The sequence below is a fragment of the Rhinolophus sinicus genome, linkage group LG07, assembly GCF_036562045.2.
Source record: "Rhinolophus sinicus isolate RSC01 linkage group LG07, ASM3656204v1, whole genome shotgun sequence".
Lineage (NCBI taxonomy): Eukaryota > Metazoa > Chordata > Mammalia > Chiroptera > Rhinolophidae > Rhinolophus > Rhinolophus sinicus.
Window position 1 is genome coordinate 99,379,359 of NC_133757.1, and position 24,509 is coordinate 99,403,867.

Below are 24,509 nucleotides of genomic sequence, written 5' to 3' on the forward strand. Positions count from 1 at the left end.
TAATATTTATTGATTGATACTTTAATGATGTCTTTCTTGTAACGGGTATTTTAAACCATGAAATATATAATCATTCTATTCTTTTGTATTTATTGTAGATATTTGAAGAAAGAAGAGCTTTGCTTGGAAAATGGGTAACCATTTAAAATATACTTACTTCTATATTATGGGTAACCATTTGAAATATACTTAACTTTTATATTATGGGTAACCATTTGAAATATACTTACTTCATAGAGCCCAACAAATTCAGTTTGGACATAAGGTAATGAGTGATTGTTTATAACCTGAGAAGTTTGACTGGTATTTTCCATATCAGTTAGGATTCAGTCAGGAAGACAGAAATCATACCAGTTATTTTAACAGATATACTTAAATTTAATAACTAGAACTGGTTAAGTAAATACTGGAAAACAAAAAAGATAAAAAGGAAACACAGAAGTGCCACAGAGATAGAACTGCAGGAAATATCTTCTCCCAGTTTTACTGATAACTTAGGAGCTCAGAGAAAGGCCTTTGTGGAGCTGGGACTGGTCCTGTAGGCAGCACAGACTTCTGAGGAATAAAGTAGAAGACAGCCAGCTGATTCTGATATGTCTGAGGAAGTGTCATTGTTTTGGGAGTGTGGAAAATACTAGACACTGGAATCAACAGCTACTGTCAGAGTGAAGAGTTAGGGTGACACTGCTAGGAACAGTAAGGAAACAAAAGAGTAAGGCTCTTCTACCTCAGTTTCCCTCTAGTGCTACCCTCCCTGTTGGCAGCGTTTAACAGAGAGTCAGCTGTCAAATGAAAAATACGGTTTGTAAAGCCCCAGCCTTCTATATTCACCAAGCAGAATACAGAAAGGTGAGTTTATATCTGAGAGACAATGGCTTAGTAACCGGCACATTTCTTTCATTTGGCTACTTAGTATCCACATATACCCTTCTACATATTTAAAGTTGTTACAGTAACAACTTTATGCTTTTATTTAACAAGATACAACTATCCTTTATACAAATGAAGACTTTCTCACTCTTTCCTCAAAGGAGACACAGATTCCCAGTGGTCATTGTCCATTCTTGGGTCATAATCAAAATGTCCATCTCTGGGCAATGTTTATTACTCACCAATGTTTATTACCTCTACAGCCCCACCTCGTAGTCTCTACCACCCAGAAGAATTGAAAACATGGTCATGCAAAAGCTTGTACATGAATGTTCATAGCAGCATTATTCATAATTGTCAAAAAGTATAAACACCCAAATATCCATCAACTGATAAATGGATAAGCAAAATGTGGTGTATCCGTACAATGGAATATCATTGTACGCCTTAAAAAAGAAGGAAATTCTGATATAAGCTGTAACATGGATGAACTTTGAAGGCATTATGTTAAGTGAAACAGGCCAAACACAAAGGACAAATATTGTTGTATGATTCCACTTACATGAGGTACCTAGAGTAATCAAATTCATAGAGACAGAAAGTAGAAGAGAGGTTACCAAAGGACGGGGAGTTAAAATTATATAATGGGCACAGAGTTTTCCTTTGAGATGATAAAAAAGTTCTTCAAATGGATGGTGGTAGTGGTTGCACAACAATGTGAATGTACTTAATGCCACTAAACTTTACACTTAAAAATGGTTAAAATAGTAAATTTTATGTTATGTATATTTTACCAAAATTTTTTAAAAATAAGGATAACAAAAAGGAATAAAGTACTGATACGTGGTACAACATGATGAACATTGACAACAGTATGCTAAGTAAAAGAAACCAGACACAGAGGCCACTTATTCTATGATTTCATTTACATGAGGTGTCCAGAATAGGCAAATCCATACAGACAAAATAGACTAGTGATTTCTAGGGGCTGGAGGACAAGAGGAAGAGGAATTGACTGTGATGAGTACAGGATTGCTTTTTGGGGTAATGAAAATGTTCTGGAGTTAGATAGTGATGGCTACGTAACCTTGTGAATATACTAAAAACCACCTAATTCTATTCTTAAAATGTTGAATTTTATGGCATGTGAATTATATCTCATTTTTTTAAACAAATGAGGATTACTTTAAACAAAACTATACTTAATTTTTTTTCTTTTTAACTCTTGATATATGTAACAGACTTGAAATAGTCCATCTTTAAAAGCATACAGGAAAAGCCTTCATCCTTAAGGGTGCGTCTTTGACCCAGAATATAACAGCAGACAGAATGCCCGTTCCTAGGAGTTACTGAAATTCATTTTCCTAAGTGTCTTAGTCCAGTCAGGCTGCTATAACAAAATACATAGACCAGGGGGCTTATAAACAACAGAAATTTATTTCTCATAGTTCTAGAGACTAGGAAGTCCAAGATCAAGGTGCCAGTGAATTCGATGTCTTGTAAGATCCCATTTGCTGGTTCACAGACTACTGTCTTTTCACTACAACCTCACATGGCAGAAGGGGTAAGGAATCTCTCTGGGGTCTCTTTTATAAGGACACTCATCCCGTTCATGAGGCCTCTACCCTCAGGACCTAATCACCTCCCAAAGGCCCCACCTCCCAATACTGTCACCTTGGAGGTTAGGTTTCAGTGTAGGAATTTGGGGGTGGGGGGACTAAACATTCAATCCATTGCACTGTTCTCATTTGTCTTAGTTGGCCACCAGTTCTTTTCCGTGTTGTCTGCAAGCTTCAGTCTAAGGATATTTATTAACCTAAGTTTTTTGTGTGTTTTTTTAAATCACATACATAACATCTCTGGAAGGATTCACAAAGAAAGGGGCAACATTGGTTTCCTCCAGGGAGGAGAACTGAGTCTGGGAGAGTGGGGAAGAGACTCTTTTAGCTGAATAGCCTTTCATACCTTTTGATATTTCTAGTCATGTGAATGTGTTACTTATTCAAAATAATAATAAAACTTTACAAAGTAAATTTACTAAAAATTAAGAAATTAAAAAATACCAAAAATTTAAAATCCACCTGAGTGTTTCTCATAGTCTATATGTTTTTAAACTAATTTTGCATCTGTTACCAACAACTTAAAATGAAACTTATTAGAATGACTGTTTTTGCACCAGCTATCATTCCACTTTCTGTTACTTAATCACTAAACTAATATAACCAGGACTGATTTTCAGCCAGTATTTGGTATGGTTGAGCAGCTTCTGTCTGTTTTGATTGGTTGGTGGCATTGCCAGTTGTTAAATATTTTAAAACCCTTTCATTGCATTAATTGGTTTCAAGTGTTTTTCTCCCAAATGTGTCAAAAATCCACAAAAAATAATCACAGTGTTTATATTTTTAAGTAAATACAGTTAAGGTGCTACATTTTATTAAAATAAATGATTAAGGTATAAAAATTTCCTATTGTCAGTCATTCTTGAAAAACACAAAAATATAGGAAAATATACATCTGCTCTCCTAAACTTCCTTTCTGGAACACTGACCTCGTGGGGTAAAGATGAACGCTGCAATCAGTGCCATGGAAATACCATTTGACTATAGTCGAGTGTCCCAGTGAAAGTGTAAAATATCACCCTAGATAAAACTCAAGGTCTTCAAACTTTTTAAAAGATCTTGTTTATTCTTCTCTTTCACCATAACTAATAGAAACATATATTTGCAAAGATCAGTAATTATCTTCTCCAATAAACAAATTTACGGAGAGCAGACATGATTCCATCATGCTCCTTGTTGCACATTCCTTGATATTACCGGGCATTTAATAAATATTTTCTAAATGTATAGAAGATATTCACTGGTTTTTCTCTTTTGCCCAACAACAAACTTATTTCTTACATTCACTAGATCATCTAGTAGTTTGTATACTTCCACGAAAGCCACATAATTAATTAAGTCCAATTTACCCTTATTTAATTTTCTCTCTCTAGTTTAGATTTTTTTAGTTTTAGTATTAGTTTCGTAAACACCATAAAAGATTGATAACATAAGAAATGCATTGTCAAAAAAAAAAAAAAGAAAGGAAAGGAAAGGAAAATTGGATGCCAATTTTTTCTACTTAACGTTACTTGGGATTTTCATTGCCGGGATCAAATATTGGTTTTAAAGCTCAATCTAGTATTAGAAGTAAAGTCATTTTTTAAAAACAATCTAGGCATTGTGAGGTAAGGTATAATATGAAACTTATTCAATGATAGACAATTCAAAAGTATTTTATATTTGGTCATAGAATGTCATTTTTCTTCATATATTTGTACATGGTCCTGTCAGATGTTCTGTGTAGTAACAAACAAAATAAGAGGAACTGAAAAGTTCTGCTACTTTTACTGTTCCATGCCACTATTTAATCCTTTATTTCTCAAATCTTTTCTGCCCTTCAATCCCTGTTAGAAAAAACAACTCCCAATCAACAGAAAACAGCAGAAGTATTTTAGTTGAAAAGAAAGCATCTCAGCCTTTTTTCCAGCTTCTATGTTGTTAACAGAAATAATAGTAATATTATAAGAATTTGAAAAAAAGTAGATGGCATTACTTTTAACTTGCTGTAAACAACCATAATTAGAGTTACAATTCAAAAGAGAAACAGGAAAATGTTTTGCAAATTGCATGGTAAATAAAGATTAATATCTGGAATATATAAAGAACTCCTACAAATCAATAAGAAAAATACAAATGCTGGTACAGAATAATGGGCTAAAAGAAGAATGAGAAATATACAAAAATATATAAATGGCCACTAAACATAAAATATGCTTTATTTCACTAAAATTAGAGAAATACAAATTAAAACAATGAGATTCCCAATCCCTCCCTTAGTCTATGTGGCAAAAATCAAAGAGATAGATAATATCCAAAGTAATAAGGATTTGTTAGGGAGTAGGTGGAAATGCTTAAACACAGTTAGAGGGAATCTAAAAAGACTTTTAAAAGACAATTTGACACAATCTATCATACTTTTAAAATGCAAATATCCTTTGAACCTGTAATTCCACTTCTATTTGCCTGTATTAGAGAAATTTTCACATGGGACATGAAAAGACATGTTCCAGGATATTGCAGGGCTTTGTGCGTGGGGGGGGGGGAGGAGTTGTTTGTTTGGTTTTGTTTGTTTGTTTGTTTGCTATTGGAAACAACCCAAATGGTATTAGTAGTAAATTGAGTAAATAGATCATATGCTATGCTCTGGAGTTCATTATATTAAATCAGGACATTTATGGTTATATTTTGTTTGTTTTTTAAACTGCTATGTAGTATTCCACAGGATGGGTATACTCTCATTGATCTGACTGCTTCCCTATTAATGGGTGTATGTGTATGTAAATGCATAGACATGCACGTACATCAAACTGTGAGCAGTGGTTATTTCTGGGGAATAGAGTACGATTTGATGAGACGGAGTGGTTAAAGAAGATTTTCATGTGTTTAATTCTGTATGTACTTATTTGAAACTTTTAAACAAGAATGTATTCATACTTTAATTGTGAAATTAAGTTTTGGACAATAGGACTTGAGGAACTCAACCAGGTTAAGATAATATAACCAATAAGCAAAAAATAACAAGCCTCCCTCTTTATCGTGTCCCTCACTCCCCGCTGAGCTTTCCTTTGCCAGTCAGTGTGAGATGAGTGGAGCCTGATGGCTCTAGCAACTGTCCTCACTTCTTGAACCTGCAGCAAGAATCCTTGTAACAACTACTCTGAAAATAGGATTTTCACAATTCTGTTGAGTTCAGAAAACACTATAAGAAGGCATTAAAATAATTATGAAATACAATTATATTACAAATATGATATGATGTAATGTAATGTAATAAATGAACTAACTGAAGAGAGGTACCATATACGAAACCAGGATAGGAGAATGGCCCTAGCTGCTCCCCAATCTCACACGCTGGGTCCTGGCTACTATGTTATGGTGTTTTCACTTGAGAGGTGATGGAAGAGATGTGGGAGATTATCAAATTCCTGAACAGTTAACTTTCCATGGATTATTTACTTCTTGGATTAGTCCTAACACCTTTTAAATGCCAAAGGGGTTTTCCCCAACGCTTAAGCATTCTTCTGAGTCATCATATTGCATCGGTAGGAGTTCAAGGAATGCAAATTCAGTTTATATTAGCTTAAACAACACAATTAGAAAGGAAAATCCCTCGAGGCAAAGAACACCTATCAAAGACAAATTTAAATTACCTTTGATCATTGTAATCAGGGAAATGAGGAACCAATGTAATTGTGTTTTTCAATCGCTAAAGACAAATGTTTTAATGTTTTCTTTTATAGGCATTTTATAATCCTAATGTTCTTTTATACTCTTTTTAAATCACTCCTTCAATCTGAGCCCAATGAAAGTGGATGAGCCAATCTCAGTCATTCTCAATGTATTCCCCCTCGTTGTCAATGTACAAACATAATTTTATGCTTTATAATTTAATTGTTTGCATATATATTCTTTTTGTATTGATTCAACCCACATTCTTATTATTTTTAATTTCACTATAATAGTTTATAATAATAGCTGCTATGTCTATAATGAGTCATGCACTCTATTAGGAATTTATACATATATTATATTTACTCCTCACAACAACCCTACAATGTAGGTATAATTATTCTTGATGTATAAATGAGGAAATTAAGTCTGAAAGAGGTTGTCAGTGGTGGAGCTGGAATTTAGTAATTTATTTCTAATGAGTATTAGAAATAATAGAATATTCTAAGTAAGACTCCCTGTGGTCTGTCTCATTCCCAAGTCTCCCATTAACATAATGCCACACTTTCTTTTATTGTGTTGATACATTAGTTTGCTTAGCTGATCCCCTACTGTTAGGCATTTCGGGTTATTTCTGATTTCTTGCAGTGATAGCAATATCTCAGGGGAAATTTTTTCGTAACTGTAATCATCCTAGATCCCCATGTAGCTCAGTTTCTACACAGCCACACAAAATTGCCTAAAAGTAATTTTGAAGATAAATTCCAATTTTCATTTTGTCTCTCAAAGAAAAATCAGAGGGTCCAGTTCAAAATTGTTTTAATGCTTCTCAGATCTCCTTCCTTCATTCCTCAGTTCTTTCATACTCTATAACTGCTATCAAGGCAATGGCAGTCTGAACCCCTAAACTCCCAACAAGCCCAAACCCCACAGCTCTTCTGTGTTTTCCCACCTCCCCTTGGCTCTTTATTTTATAGATCAGTGTATCTTCTTGGGCCTGGTCCTTCACCTGACCCTACTCAGTCTGTTCTGGCTTCTCTATTCATTCTAATAATCCATCCCAAAAGGAAAGAAATCACCTTTTGTGGGAGTTGGAGATATAGATTGTACAGAAACAGGATAGGAGAAAACAGAAAACACTTACACACGAGTATATTTTTTCATTTAATTTGTAAATGAAAGGTTTTTCATGTTTTCATTCATTTTAGTTTCTTTCCTCCTCTTGAATTATAGTCTCCCAAGTGAGATTCCCGGGTCATTGAATAGATCTAGAATAGTTTTAATTGAGAAGGATCCCTACTAATTAAAAAATACATTATATAACTATAATGAAGTTGATTTGTCATAAGGCTTGTACAAAATACATTTTTGCTTTATATGCCTTTTTAGGTAGTCAGTGTATTTTATGATTATAACGAAAGTTCATTATAAAACTGATTACTTTATAATAACTGTAATAAATATCTACATGTGCAATGCATTAGTATACAAAATACACGTATTCCCAAACTTCCCTATTTTCTCTAATGGGCTAAAGAAGAAAAGAGAGATTTAGACTCCAGTGAAGTGGCTTTTTCAGGTGGTAGGTGTTCCCATAGAGCCTTTCTTTGGGTTTTAGGGAGCCCTCAAATTATCTTTGATCAGTCACTGACCTTGGGGCTGATTTAGGATTCTCTTTGGGGAAAATTGCGAAGTAACCAAAGTTTTTGTTTGGCATGCCCCAGATTACTTCGACATCTACTTCCTGTCTCCGGCCCTCTTTTTTTCCAGGTCTTCCTGTTGACATTTCCTCCCCAATCACATCAATCATTTATACATTGGTGGAACTTTGACCCAATGTACTCCCTTTCTCAGGGATATTTGCATGTCATACCTTCTCTTCAACTGTGAATGCAAAGGTTTGTTTCTGGTCTTGGACTTTGGCACTGATGAGCTAATACAGAAACTCTAGGCGGAGAGGAGCTGCCCAGGTGCCATCTCTTGAAATTGTATTTTATAAGTACATATTTTATCAGTTTAACGATATGGCCAGCTCCCAACTTACTATTCTTATGTAACTGCAAGTTCTGAGGTCAAGTGCACCTTTGTGTATATACTCAGGTCTTGCACGGGCTCACAAATATAAGTATGAGAAAGGACAGGTGGGTAAATGTGGAATTAGTAACTGTGGAATTTACTAATTAGGGAAACAAATAAATGCATGGTATTTATTAGGAATAAATTACTAACCTGGCTTTCTATGCCATTCTTATCTCTTTCTTCTAATGACTCTCTGGTATCAGAGTAAACCTGGAACTTTTTGTTTTCTTTTGTCTCCCCCCCGTCCCCCAGTTTGACAAATGGACAGATTCTCAAAGGAGAAGAATCCTCACAGGCCTGTTCGAACGCTGCTCCCTGTCACAGCAAAAGTTCTGCTGTCGAAAGCTTCAGGAAAAAATTCCTGCAGAAGCTCTGGATTTTACTACCATGCTTCCAAGGGTGTTATCTTTGTACATCTTTTCTTTCCTGGACCCCCGAAGCCTTTGTCGTTGTGCACAGGTAAAGACAAAGACATAATAGGGCATTTTATAAGGACAGCCTAGAAAACTCTGAAACTTGAGGAGGAGAAAAGCGCATACAGCAAGTCCTCCAATAACATCGTTTTGTTTAACTTCACTTCGTTATAACATTGATGAGATGCCTTAGGAAATTAACTCTTGTTTATATCAATTAGCCTATCGCAAACTGGTTTTGTTAGACCTTGTTTCATTTAAAGTTGCAGAACCTATCCACGTGATGTTAAGTGAGGACTTGCTGTACACAAAACCAAGAAATAGATGAGATGATCAGCATGTTTAGTCTGTAATTTGGATTAACCCCACATCTCCTTTGTGTCTAACTTTGTATTGGGTGCACCAAAGGGAGGAAAAAGTATAAGACATCATTAATGTCCACAAAAAAACTATTAGCTAGTTGGGAGGACAAACTCACATAGAAAAAAATGGTTCATCAGCAGGATAGTCTTACATTGCCCAGTATGCAACTACTGTAGTATACAATCCTAAATCGTACAGTGCAGGCCATTTATAAATAGAAAAGCTAAAAATAAGGTGCTAATGAGATATGTACAAAAAAATAAGAGACTGAAAGAGTTCAGAGTGAGCAGATGTGCTCACGGAGGCCTTGGAAAAGGAGCTGACCATTATGTTCTTACAAGTAATTCCATGGTGTATTAAACTGTAGTTAAATTACCTAAGATATAAAACTGGTAGTTATTTTGTTGAATCTTTTCATACAGTCTAGTAACACTAGAAATTATCTGTTACTATGTATTCATATATGTGTAACATGTTAACGTTAGTTTTTAAAATTAAGAAAATGAATTCAGTGAAAGATGAATTGCTCAATAAATGGTGCTGGCACAGCTGGACATCTAGCTGAAAAAAATCTAGTAGGATGAAAGATTGATATGAAATCGAAGGAAACTACTAAAGTACTCAGAGAAAACATAGGAAAGGAGGCCTTTGTAAGTATTCTATTACACTCAGAAGCCTTAAAAGAAATACAATTTAAAATCTTGCTTTATTCATTTTGTATATATAATATTTGTTATATATATTTTATAAATGAGAATAAAGAAAGCTAGATTTTAAATTGTGACTATAAAAATTAAAATTGCTATATAGAAAAGAAAAATGTAAATATAGGTTGGGGGTTAATCCAAACTATACAGACTAAACATACTGACCATATCATCTAAACAGTGAAAACACATTGCCAAGAAAAGGCTAATTTCCTTATTTTTTTAGAGAATTCCTATAAATCTGTATTAAGGGGGAAAAGAAAAAAACCTCTAGCAACCCAGCAGGAAAATGAGCAAAGGAAATGAGCAAGTGATTCACAGAAGGATATGTAGATGTTTCTAAAATTCGTAAGGTACTTAGCCTCATTATGTCATGTCACCTTTCATGATTCAGATTAATATATTTTTTAATGATAAAAGAGGGTGTATCTTACAGAGGGTGTGAGATAACAAGAACTTTCACATATTGTTGGTCGATAAATTGGTACAATCACCATGGAGACCAATTTGAGAATATTAAATATTTAAATAAAGATTTCCTTTAACCCAGCAGTTCCACTTCTTGGAATTTGACAAGTATCGTCAACATATATGCGAAATTATGTCTGTACAAGAATATTGCAACATTAGTTGTAATAGCAAAAGTTTGGAAACAATGGAAATGTCCACCTTTATTTAGAGGACTGGTTAAATAAACTGCAACAATCTCTAAGATATATCATCAGTTAACAAAGCAAAGGTGCAGAACTGTCCTACCATTTTTGAAGATAAAGAATACATACATATTTGTTCATATAGACCTAGAATATTTCTGGAATGACACACAAGAAGCTGGTAGCAGTGGTTACATCCAGGGAGGGACATGAGTGACTAGAAGACTGAGATGAGAGAGAGACTTCCTTTTCACCGTGTGGCCCTTTGAATCTTTAAATTTAGTATTGATGTAGACATATTACTTATTCCAAAAATGAAACAATTTTTTTAAAAGCATAACATTCTAAATGTTCAATAATAGGAGAGTATCATGATGAATTATGCAGCTATTAGAAAACATGATTTGGAAGAACCGAGATCCTTAAGATATGTTAAATGAATGCATGATTTTAAATTGTATATAGTTTCCCAATTTTGTTTCGTACATACCTTAAAAAAAAAAAGACAAAAAGGAAAAGAACTCTACCAGGTTGTTAATAATGGTCATCTCTGTTTGATAGGGTTATGGGTATTATTTTATTTTTTTTAACTTCTCGGAATTTTCCAAGTTTTCTGCAATGAGAATGTTATCATCATTCAAGGGAAATGTTACTTGAAATAGCTAATCCTATCATCTATGTGTATCGTATGTCAATCTAGCAAGATTTCAGCATTATATTTATTTCCAGTACTGATTGTGAGGAAGACACAGGTAGTTGTTCTTCAACTAGATGTAACGTGAACAATAAATTTATTACAGTAAAATGAGCTTAGGGCTGCTTAAAAAGACAGGGAGTGTCTTATAGTTTTATCTACCTTTCAATTCTCCTAATTCTTGTCTGCCTTTAAAAAAACAAAAACCTTATCTACCCTTGGGAAAAAAACAACTTAAATACTCAGGTCTAAACAAGATCTAAGGAAAAGAATAATAATTGAGAAATTTTTCTCCCTATTCCCTCCCTCCAAAACCTCACCTTTCTACTGAATTCTGAGTTAATTAACCATCAGGGGATTAAGGTTGTTTCATTCTTGGTTGAACAAAGTAGGTGTGATTTCTCTTCCTGCCTGGGGGCTGTATCAGATTCTCTAACCTTTTTCCTCCTTCCAGTTCCTTAACTTCTGATTTCTTCTAATTGTGCCCTCCTTTCTCCTGCATATCTCATCTTCAGCATAGAAAACAATGCCAAACATATTAGGAACTCAGTACATGGTGGATGGAAGGAGGGAGGAAAAGAGGTGATAGATAAGTGGATGTATGGATAGAGAGGCCCCTTATAGAGAATTCTGTTTGTTTATTTGTTTGTTTTTGGTGTTCAAAATTATTAATTAATCTTGAAAAAGAGGCCAGTTTTCCAAGGATAAGATTTGGGTTTGAAGGTTAGATGTCATCTTTGCAACTCTTAACATCTAAGACACAGAACCCCTAGTGTCAACTTTACATATGAACTTTATCCTAGTTTCCAGCAAGATTTATTCAAAATGGAGATTAAATTAATGTAAATACTGCTACACATAGGGTGACCTCTACTGTATGCTGGGTGTGTGAAATTGACCATAATGCTGTGGAAATGGAATGTACAGAACAAATACTTTGTGTGCTATGGAATCTTAAAGATGATACAAGACACATTATATACTATCAGTGTTTGAGTTCTGTTTATAAAATGCATCTTTAGTTAAATCATAAGAATGGAGTAGAAACAGGTGCATACCATGAAAAGAGTAAACAATATGCAGACCTGAGTTTCTATAACCTTTGTATAGCTTTTCTATGAAATTCAGTAACCTTTAGGAAATTCCAGAGTTTGTCTAAGCCTTAGTTTCCTCATTTGCAATATGAGAGAAATAATTTTACTTCCCTCCTCAGGTTGGTTGCTATGAGGATGGTGAATAGATGCTCAATAAATATTAGTGGACTCTGCTTCTAAGTCTGGATTAACATGTAAAGAAAATCCTTCAGCCTGGATAGAAAGCATTTCGAGTAAGAGGTAACTAAGTTGTGATTTGGAGGAAAAGAACAAAAAAAGTTGCTTCAGGTCCAGGATGACATGACCACTCAAAACCTAGAGAAAGTGGACATGTACACTGAGTCGGTGTTTCTGTTTTTTGTCCTGTTTTTCCAGGTGAGCTGGCATTGGAAGAACTTAACTGAGCTGGATCAGCTCTGGATGCTCAAATGTTTACGGTTTAACTGGTACATCAGTTTTTCTCCAACTCCCTTTGAGCAGGGCATATGGAAGAAGCACTACATTCAAATGGTGAAAGAACTTCATGTTACTAAGCCTAAGGTAAATTTGGGGTAAAAAGCAACATACTCACAGGCATCATCTATTTAGGAATTTTAGAACTACGAGTAAATGATCACACTTGAATTTAGGGAAGGGTGTTGGTTAAAGAAGTATAATATGTCTTCCAAATTCTCCTTGTTTGAGAACTTGACAGCCTGTTCAAGATATCCATCTTATTTGAGAGTGTTTATCGGACACTCCCAAACCATATCTCCACTCAGCAGGTTAGGACTGGAGTTCCTCACTCAGTCCAGGTCCTGGATTTTCTATCTCTGACTCTCATGCCAGACAATTTTGACACTGGGACTCTGGGGGTAATGCACAGTATTTGTTATGTATGGATCATCAAATTTTACTTTACTAATTCAAATTGCTATGATTCTTCCAGGTGAACTGAAGTTTATTTTTGTATTATTTACAAAGAAAAGTAGTTAGGGAAGGGCATAGTGCAATATTCAAGTTCTTTTTAAGCTAGAAACTAGTAATGTAAAGCATTTACATATCATACAAAGTAAATAATACAAGAATATTTTTTCTAGTGGCTTTCTATGCATTACTCACATAACCAATGTTTTATGTTTATTCTTGTAGTCACAGTTAATTAGATAACTTATGGGAAATTTTTATGAGCCTTTTTTCAATGGCATGATCTATACATATACAGAGCTGTGCATTGCTTGGTGCAATAAATGAGTTCCTGAAAAGTTATGTGTAAATTAAATTTTTAGATGATTTTTAAAACCACAGCATCCCATATTCTATGCAAAAGCTACAGTGGATGCTTTTAAATTTGAATAATCCTTTTGAAATATGAACAGTCAACTCCAAGTTGCTCACTTGGGTTTAGTTTTATTTGTGTTTTCTGAAAGTAGAATCCATCTACATTTAATATAGTAATAAACTATGCACAATTAATATTGTTACAACTGCAATGATAAAACTAGCCTCTCTGATTTCAGTAATTGGTGTGCTCCATGAGGATTTCTTTAAAAAGAAAAATTTAAACTGCAGTGATGGAGAAGTTAATTTAAAGTTATTTCTTTTCTCATAAGGCTTTTCTTGACTCTCATTCTCAGTTGTGAGCAGAGAATGGCATTTACTAGCTGAAGCTTAGGTTATTCTGGGGCAGAGGAAAGAAAGTGGTTAATCAACTTCTAGAATGAAAAGAGGTTTTGAGTATTATATATAAAACTGACTTCAATGCTTTGTCTTCAGCACTAACTCTTTTTCCATAAAAATATTTATGCATAACTATATTTAAAAATAATGAATAGTTCTGATGCAAGAAAATTTCCACCTCTTTGCTTAGTATTAAATTTCTGTAGGGAGTACTTTGTTATATTAAACTTGAGTTTTCCTGTTAAAGAAATAGACCTAAATTAGAAAGACAAAGGTTAATAACATCAAATAGTAACTTCATAATAACATCAAATAGTAAATTTATTGGTTAAAGAAAAGAAATAGACCTCCGTCTATTTTTTAGTCAGAAAGACTAAGGCTATAAAGCCATCTGACTACGGTTTTAAAGTCAACTGTCAGTCAGCACAACACATACTTGAATAATTTGTGTAATTCCCTGAAAGGTTGCTCCAATGATGGAGAACATAGGCAGCCACTAGAGTAGAGCATAATTTACCTTCATTCAAGCACCATCACTATCTCCCTCCCCTCAATACCTGTACCTGGCATGAAAGCATTTTATGAACAGATGGTAGTGGTTAGTACTAGTTACCTCAACCTTAAAATGAGAGGCCTGGACTAGCATGATCGTTATAACTGTAAAGCTACACTATCTATTCCAAGAAACATAATTTCAAAAAGACTTCATCAAAAAAAAAGAAAAAAGAAATTAAGTTAAACCCAAAGTAGATAGAAGGAAATAATAATGAACAGCTGAGATCAATGAAATTGAAAGTAGATAATAGAGAAAAATCAATGAAACCAAAGCTGCTTCTTTGAAAACATAAATGAAATTGGTAAGTTTCTAGCTAGACTGTTCCATGAAAAAAAGAGATAAAACACAAATTACTAGTAACAGGGACAGAAAAGGGGAGCATCAGTACAGATCCTGTAGTCATTCGAAGGATGATGAAAGAATATTAGGAATAATTCCATGTCCCTGAATTCAACAACCTAGGTGAAATGGACGACCCTTGGAAACCATGAATTACGAAAACAGTCTCAATGAGAAATAAAAAACACGAATGAATCTTTACCAATTTAAAAATTGAATCCCGAACTTTAAAACTTTCCACAAAACTCCAGACCCAGATAGATTGAGTGGTGAATTCTAGCACACATTTAAGGAAGAAATACCACTTCTACATGAACTCTTTCAGAAAATAGAGAAAGAGGGAACACTTCCCTCTTTATACAAAAACCAGATAAAGATTTTGCAAGAAAACAAAACAAAACCACAGACCAATATCCGTCATGAACACAGACATAAAAATCCTTTAAAGATTATTAGCAAATTAAATCCAGTGATATAGGAAAAAAGAATAATACATGATAGCCAAGTGGAATGTATACAAGGAGAGTAAGGCTGACATAATATTAAAAAAATCAATTGATGTTAATTCACAGAATAAAAGAGCAAAGATGTGTGATCATTTCAGTATATGCAAACAAAAGCATTTAAAAAAAATCAGCATCCATTCATGATTTTAAAAATTCTCAAAAAGACTAGGTGAACAAACATTTTGTTTACTTAACACAGGAAAGTTATCACAGTTGTCATTATTGCCTATTTTGTTAAAATGTCGAGCATTTTGTAATTTTCAGAATTCATGTTTATTTGTATGCAACTACTAGTGTTTATGCCTGAATTTTCCCCGCTGAATTGATTTGAATTATCATGTATTACTTATTCTCAGTAATATTCAACCAGACCTCCTCTAGCAAAAGCAGATTTCATGCAGTGTAAGCTCAGAGAAATAAAATACATGTCCATTCTAAATGAGACCTTCACAAAATATTGAGTGCTAAGCCCGTAATGAGCTATTGGTTATATACATTTAAAATATCTTCTTAATCATTTGTGAAATGAGTAAATATTTTTTAAAACTGTTATGTACTAGATGCTAAAGGTACAATGATCCTGTACAACCATGCTTTAAGGAGCCTAGTCTTGTGGCCTAGGATATACATAGACAGTTACAACGCTGAGTACTAAGTACTATCCTGTAATAGAAATATATACAAAGAGCAGTTGAAACAAGGACAAGACACTAACTGATTCTGCCTAGGGGTACTGGGGGATTTCTTAATTTTCACAAGCAATTCAAGCAAACCAATTCTCCAAGCAAAGCTTCCCTAATCTCTTAAAGAACAAAAATTAAGCCTTTAATGGCTTCTCAACATACCAATACCATTTCCCTAAGGCTACAACCACATAAACATCTTATGAATTTCACATACAAAAAATAGACTTTCAATTGGGAAAATAAAGCAGAAGTATTTGGGGAGAGCAGATGAAGTTTTGATAATTGATAAAATCTATAGTCTACCCCTGTGTAACTCAAAATGGTCTCCACAGGGTATTGCATATAACACAAGGTTATAGGTAATTAGCGCTGGAGTATGTCTTTTGAATGTGTATGTTTTCATGGGTAAATTAACCTCACTTGTGGAAAAACTATACAATGGTGCAGTAGAAGTGACTGTACAGATCAGAGAGGTTCAGATAGTCCTGGATTCAAATTCTCTGACCCTGTGTCTTAATACTTATTTAGTAGTGGGCCAACTAAATAAGAAGGTTTATCCTATCTTGAGTTTCCTCTTCTGTAAAATGGGAGTAGTAACAATTACTTTTCAGTTATTGTAAAGGTTAAATAAAATGATGCATGAAAACTTCCTGAGACAGGGCCTAGCACATAGCAAGTACTCCTGGGTTGTGGGTGCTGTAATCGTTATCACCATTATCACTGCCCTCATGGTGATGATGATGATGATGGTGATGGTGGTGATGGCGATGATGATGATGGTGGTGGTGGTGGTGATGGCGATGATGATGATGATGGTGGTGGTGGTGGTGGCATGATGATGATGATGGTGGTGGTGGTGGTGGTGATGGCAATGATGATGATGATGGTGGTGGTGGTGGTGGTGATGGCGATGATGATGATGATGGTGGTGGTGGTGATGGCGATGATGATGATGGTGGTGGTGGTGGTGGTGGTGGTGATGGCGATGATGATGATGATGGTGGTGGTGGTGATGGCAATGATGATGATGGTGGTGGTGGTGGTGGTAGTGATGGCGGTGATGATATTCTTTGTTTTATTGTTGTTATTACATTGTGCTAAGTAGAGAAATAATTAATTTTCTTCTTCTAGACACCTCCCAAAGATGGGTTTGTGATTGCTGATGTTCAACCAGTTACAGGCAGTTCTCCAGAGGGAAAACAGTCTTCATCAACTTTCCGATCCTCTTCCTCTTTAAGAAAGAAGAATCAGCCAGGGGAGAAAGAGCTCCCACCCTGGCGATCCTCTGATAAGCATCCAACGGATATCATCCGCTTCAATTACCTGGACAACTGTGACCCCATCGAGCCAATCTGGCACGGGTGAGAAGCTCCATGTCTTTCCCACATCTTTACTTTCAGAAACAGTGTGCTGGTACCGCAACATACAAGTATGAAGAGATGAAAATAGAACTTACTGTGAAAAACAAATGCTTTTCTATACACAGAATCAAAAAGTAATCGAAAAACAAAGGAACCATTACTGGTAAATTTGCCCTGTTTGTTAGGATTGGTTTGCATTTTGTATTTGTCGTGATTTAACATTACAATTTTTTTTTTACTATTTTAATACCTCAAATTCCAGTCCAGCACCATAGGGTTCATTCTAGTCTTTCCCTTTTCCACATTTGCATCTCCTTCTCTGACAGTGAGAAACCAGGCTCTCATATTTATTTATTGTTTGCTATATAGATATTATATATCGTATATATTATGTATTGTACAGTTGACCCTTGAAAAACATAGGCATTAGGGGTGTCAACCCCCACACAGTAAAAAATCCGCGTGTAACTCTTGACCCCCCCCAGAACCTAACGATAGCCAGCCCTTCACATTCACAGATTCAACCAACTGCCGAGGGAAAATGGTGTGGGAATCTGTGGTTGGGAATCCGTGGCTGGGAATGCGAAAATAACTGGTTTTGATCTGCAGTTGGTTGAATCCACAGATGCTCAACCAGGATATAAAGGAACAACTATATTTACTGAAAAAAAATCTATGTATAAGTGGACTCACACAGTATAAACCGGTGTTGTTCGAGGGTCAACTGTATAGCCGTATCTAATCTTGTATAAAAATTGTGTTTATATAATTGTATAAATACACACACATACAGAGTATATATTTACTTACAAATTCTGAAAGTCATATACCATTAGCAACGACAATCTAACTGGAATTCAACATTTGTTTATGGTTCTTTTTGCCTTTAGTCTGAAGGTACATACTCTTATTACTGTGTTCAAAATTTACATGGGTTCTTTCTTTTTTAGCATCTCCTTCAGTGTGGGTATATCACATGGTTCTAAAGTTAAAAGTATGTAAAAGTATATAAAAAGTGTGTACAAAACATATACTCGGAGAAGTACCCTCCTGCCCCATTTCTTCTACTCCATTCCCACCCTGTCGTCTTTTCTACCTCATTCCCACTAACATATTTCATTCATTTTTTTATTGTTGCTTTTTACAGAGAGTTACAAGGGACACAATTTTCCAACTATCTGATTGACAAAAACTTTAAAGTTTGACAATATATTCTGTTGGTGAGGCTGTGGGCAAACAGGTACCCCTCATACATTGCTAGTGGGAATATACACTGGCACAGACCTTATGGAAATAATTTTGACAATACCTAGCAAAAATCATATGTATTTACATTTTGACCCAGCAATCCCACTTCAAGTAATCAATGTTGAAAATATCAAAAGTACATCTGCACAAGGATATTTATGGCAGCATTGTTTATGATTTTAAAATATTGGAAATAACTTAAATGCTCATATATAGGAGAGTGTTTGTTGAATAAGCTATCTATGGTCCAGTCACACAGTGCAGTACTAAGCAACTGTGAAAAATGAATGAGGAAGATCTGATAAGGAGTGATTTCCAGAGTACATTGTTAATTGAGAAAAACACATTACAAAAGAGTATCTATAGTATGCCATCCCTAATAATATAGAAAGACAGAAAAGTAAGAAAATATACATCTGTATCTGTATAGACATATGTATTCACTTATTAACACACACGATAAACAAGAAATTAAAACAAATTTTGAGATATTTGAGAATGTTTTAATACAACTGCCATGTTTTTAGAATATATTTCAACACAATGACCTCAAGGCAGCATAGGATAGTGACAGCGTACAGGCTCTGGAGCCACGCTGCTTGTATTCAAATTCAGACTCCCACACTTCTAGCTGTGTGACCCTGCGGAGGCTCTTAACCTCTCTGTGCCTGTTTCCACATCTGTAAAATAATGTGATACCTAAGGTAGGATCACTGTGAGGATTAGTCTATGTAACATGCTTATTATAGAGCCTGACCCATAGCAAGTAAGCACTTCTTTTGTGGGATGGTTCCTAAAATTATATTATTTGGCTAATAAAGGAAAGGGTTATCCAAGAAGGCTTGCTGACTTGGGGACATTCAGGTTACAAGTGTGTTTTCAGGACCACTGGGGTTTCTTTGGAGTTGATATGAGATGAGAGTGGTATCCCTCATTAAGCAAAAGTTGAGCTCTTTGAGGGCACAGAGCATGCCTCACTCATCTTTACATCACCGCTGACTAGCATTACAATATTCACTAAATGTTTGATTTTGAACAAAGTGTAGCCTTTGATTCATGAACTTTACATTCATCTGTTTGTATTAGAAAAAGTCCAATTAGTTGGCTGATAATTTAGAAAGTACTGGGGGAGGGAACAAGATATAAAACAGAGTTTAAAGTAGGTACTATTATTTACATTAAAATGGGTAGAGGTCAAAGAAAAAAATATATATATTTATATTTATATGTACATAAAATATCTCTGGAATATATACAAGAAACTGATACTGTCATTTGCCTTCAAGGAGGAGAAGTGTAAGCTGAAGACAAGATGGATAGGAAAGTTTTCACTACGTAGCCTTTTGAACTCTTGGATTTTGAACCACTGTGAATGTACTGACTATGTATTGTTAATGTATCCCTGACGATAGTATTTAAGAGTTTGAATGTGGCCCTTCGTCTGGACTAGACTGGTAAATGAGAGAGAGGCAAACTTATATACTCAGGCTATATGAATGGTACATTAACAAAATATACTCTTCATCTCCCGAGTTTTCTGTGAGACTCAAATACCCTGTGTGAAAGGCAATAATTACATTAAACAACGTAATTAAAAGGCAGAGATAATCAGAATGGGTAAGAAAGCAAGACCCAACTGTATGCTTTTTACAAGGGGCACACATTAAATATAATAACACAGATAGGTTTAAAAATAAAGTGATGAAATAAGATGTACCATGCAAAAAGTAAGCATAAGATGCCAGAATGACCATTAATATCAGGTAAAATACACATCAAGACAAAAAGTATTACCAAAGATAAAAAAGGACATTCATAATGATACAGGATCAACTAAACAGAAAGACATAATTGTTACAAATGCATATTATCTAATTTCAAAGCCTCAAAGTACATAAGGCAAAATTGACAGATCTAAAGAAATAGACGATTCCACGAATATATTTTTTTTTCAAGTGCATGTGCTGCATTACCAAAACAGACTGATGCTTGGACTCTTTAAAGAGTCAGTGGGGGGGTGGGGGGAGGAAGAGGTGGGGAAAATGTTCTAGAACATGAGACATAACAAGCAAATGCAGTTTGGATCTAGATGGGATTTTGGTTCAAAAAAGAACTATCATAGGCACTCTTGGGATAATTGCAGAAATCTGATATGAACTGAGCATTAAATGATTTTTTAAGTTTTCTGTTCATTTTCTAAGGTATGCTCATACTAGTGTGACCGTAGGCAAGTGTCTTTATCTTAGGAGATGAGTGCTGAAGTATTTAGGGGTGAAGTGTCTGCAATTTACTTTCCTACGGTGTGGCATATATATATATATATAGATAGATAGATAGATATAGATATACATATAGATATAAAAGATAAAGCAAAATATTATCAATTGCTGCATATAGTTGGAGAATATATGGGTAATCACTGTACTATTCTTTCAACTATTATGTATATTTAAAATTTCTTAATTAACAGTTGAGGGAAATTTTTGAAAGTTAAGCAGCAAGAAATATTTGGGCAAAACTGATCTTTTAAAATAAAATTTTTTATAATGGAAATTGAAATATATACAAAAGTAGAGAGAACAGAACCCCTTGTAACCATCATTAACAGGTTTCAACTCGTGATCAATCTGGTTTCATTTATTCCTCACCCACTCTTCCCTTCCACTAGGTTACGTTTGAGGTAAACCCAAACATCACATTATTTCATTCATACATATTTCAGTTCATATCCTTAAAAGATAGATTCTGTCCAAACATCATAACTTGATACTAAATGGCATCTAAATCAATGAATGAGTCCTTAATATAATCAATCAAATATCAAGTCAGTTTCCAGGTTTCCTTGGATGTCTCATAAGTGTTTGATATTTTTTAACAGTGTTTTTAATCAGGCTCCAAATAAGGCATACATACTGCGTTTGATCCATGTGTCACTTAAGTCTTCATTTTTTATTTTTATTTTTTTATCCAGAGGTTTCTCCTTCCCTTCCTTCCTTCCTTCCTTCCTTCCTTCCTTCCTTCCTTCCTTCCTTCCTTCCGTCTTTCCTTCCCTCCCTCCTTCCTTTCTTTTCTTTCTCTTGCAATTTGTTTGTGATAGAAATCAGGTCATTTGTCCAATAGAGCTTCTCACCTTCTGAATTTTGCTGATTGTACTCCCAACATGCAGCTTAACATGTTTCTCTGTCTCCTGTATTTGGCCATCCTGGTGGTAAGATCTAGAGGCTTGAGTATATCATAGTCATGTATTCCCATCATAAAGCACATAATACCTGGTTGTCTCTCGTTTTTGATATTAGTGGCAATTGATGATTATTGCCTAAATCCATTATTGTAGATGAACTTATCCTGGAAACAGTCAGACAGCAAATACATTAGGCTTAATAGGACATATCTCTGTCACAACTGCTCCACTCTGCCATTGTAGCCTGAAAATAGCCATAGACAATATGCAAAAAATAAGCATGACTATGTTCCAATCAAACTTCATTTATAAAAACAGGCATCAGGCTGCTGTTGGCCTCTGGGGTGTAGTTTACTGATCCCTACTTTATCCTAATATATATATTTTTAGAAAACAAATACTAATATTAAAACAAATAATAGGACTACTGAAAACAGTTTAAGATCCCTTTGCCTGCGTTTTTGTCCTAAGGATATATTCTACTAAGAATATTCACCATGTTAAAGTCCCATGAAGTAATTCTTCTGTGTGTGTTAATGCCACCAACTTGATAGACAAGATCATTTGGTTCTTTTTGTTTTCAGATTTTAGGGATTGTGTTCTTTGTTTTGTTTTATAATTTTGAGGAAAATTGAGATGGTTCCAAAGTCAAATATACAAAACAAGGTATATTTGGAGAAGTCTGTCCCTACCCCTCCCTACTGTTCCTTGTGCCTGATTGGGTCACTGAAGAATCCTACTTATAGGTAATCATTTTTCAAAACGTTATGGTGTAGTCCTTCCATTTAAAAGAAAACATAAGGAAATACACATACACACACACACACACACACACACACACACCATTTTAAGATAAATAGTAGCATACAATACATACCACTTTATCCACTTTTCTGGTTTTTGTTTTTTTTTCTCATGTAACAATATATCCTGGAGATCACTCCACAGTTGTGTATAGAAATATTCTGCCTTCTTTTTTATAATTTATAATACTCCATTGTGTGGATGTGCCAGAGTTTATTCAACCAGTTCTCTACTGATAGACATTTTGGCTTGTTTCCAGTTGAGTGAAGACAGTCTTTTAAATCACAGGAACAACAGCATCAAATTGACAAATTTTTAAAAAGATTATTTGTAATTTTTCCAATGCCTTCCAATTTACAGAAGAAGGAAAAGACATGAAATGATCCCAGGTTCCAGCCGACAATCACATGATAAGAAAAATAAATTGCAGGACAGATGTAAGCTAAGAAAAGCACAGTCACTGGTGAGTATTGCTTACAAGACTCCCCACCATAAAGTTAATGAAAATCGTTGGATCTCTAATCCTATTTGTAAAATTGAATTTGTTTTTTTTAATCAGAATCATCAAGTGGTGGTTTAAATCCCAGTCTCTGACACTGACTGACAAGCTGTGTGACCGTGAAGGCACCTTTTATTTAATCTCTCTGAGCCTCTGTTTTCTCATCTGTTCAAAAAAAAAGACTAGATGAACCATTGTGTATGAATCTCCTTTGAAAACTGTACAATTTAAAGGGAACATTATTATCATTTGGTTCTTTCTTCTGCTGTGAATTCTTTGGGTTGGGGAAAGGGGGGGGCTATAGAAATTTCTCTATAGAAATTACTTCTCTTTAGAACGAAGGTTCTAAGAAAAAGGTATGCTTCCCTGCTACCAGTGGAGCACGATTATAAAAGTGCATTTCAAGTAACTTCAGAAAAAGTGAATTGAGGACTTTTCTTTCCCTAATGAAAAAATAGCTAATTGACTACCTAATAAAGTCAGTAATTGTGACTAGGGAGCATTATCATTACATAGCAGAGTTTTCCAAATTGTGGCTCTGTACCCCCAATGGATCCCTTGCAGCACATATGAGAGTCTTTGTAGCAAAGTAGAAGGAAATAAGAGTGGACTAAAAAAGTTCATATTTGTAGTAAAGATTTAGAAAAAATCTGAGGATACATACTCAAGGAAAATTAAATAAAATGGATGTCAATTGGGAGAAGAATAAGGATGTACTCATGAATAAATCACTTTTATAGCTCTGCTTTAAAGCCCTATTACTTTCTGTTTAAATGTATTTTCAAGTTTTATATTTTAAAAAGAGATAGAGAGAGAGATGAGATTTTTAAAATAGGGCAGTTTGTATTCTGAGGGGCCAATTTTGTTGGACTGGTGAGGCTTATCACAGACAGATGTACAAATGCCCAAGGGAATGGGGAAGCTTAAAGCAGAGCAGTAAAATTGTCAGTGGAAACCATTAATTGAGAAAAATAACTTTATGAGGCTTATCACATAGGCCATTCAGGCATGCTTCTGCTTGGTTTCCAAGTCCTTCCGAGGCCAGGAATACAAGAGAAATCTGGGGGAGAACAGGGAATTGGAAGATGATAAAAGTCGGTGCTGAGGTATGCTTACAAATTATCAGCATAGTCAAACATTTCTCTGGCTTAAAACAACAACAACAAAAATCAAAGGCTAAACAGAAGCCTTCACCACGGGCCTTTGATATTAAGCATCTGTCATGTACTAGCAGGGCTTGCTGAAGTTAGAATATTTATTCTCAATTGAAAACTTAAAAAGTTGTGCTGAAAGGGAAACCAGGGTAAATGAAACAATGATAGAGAACTGGGAAGCTATTAATAAGTGAAGCTCATGATTGTATTGGGTTACTTGTATTGTTTATGTAAATATACTGATTATATAATCACTATGTATGCCTAGTCGTTTTGCTGAGGAGCATACGGCATAACTAAGCCCTCCAAAAGTATGCAGTGATCTTTGACTTGCTGATGATGCCTATGATGACCGGCTATTTGGGCCACAGGG

The 24,509-nt window shown here is 34.8% G+C and overlaps 1 protein-coding gene across 4 annotated transcripts in view; it reads left to right on the forward strand.

Annotated features, from left to right (window-relative positions):
- Positions 1 to 24,509, forward strand: part of FBXO16 (F-box protein 16) — a 45,803-nt gene that overhangs the window by 11,745 nt on the left and 9,549 nt on the right. For 2 of the 4 annotated variants that reach the window (XM_019733271.2, XM_019733272.2), the window contains exons 3-7: positions 99 to 134; positions 8,472 to 8,678; positions 12,519 to 12,683; positions 17,021 to 17,250; positions 22,844 to 22,946. In XM_019733271.2, coding sequence (XP_019588830.2) covers positions 99 to 134; positions 8,472 to 8,678; positions 12,519 to 12,683; positions 17,021 to 17,250; positions 22,844 to 22,946 — 741 coding nt within the window. Of the gene's footprint in view, positions 1 to 98; positions 135 to 2,407; positions 2,435 to 8,471; positions 8,679 to 12,518; positions 12,684 to 17,020; positions 17,251 to 22,843; positions 22,947 to 23,042; positions 23,215 to 24,509 lie in introns of those variants that run through there. The other 2 variants (XM_019733273.2, XM_074338351.1) reach the window with 2 other exon arrangements.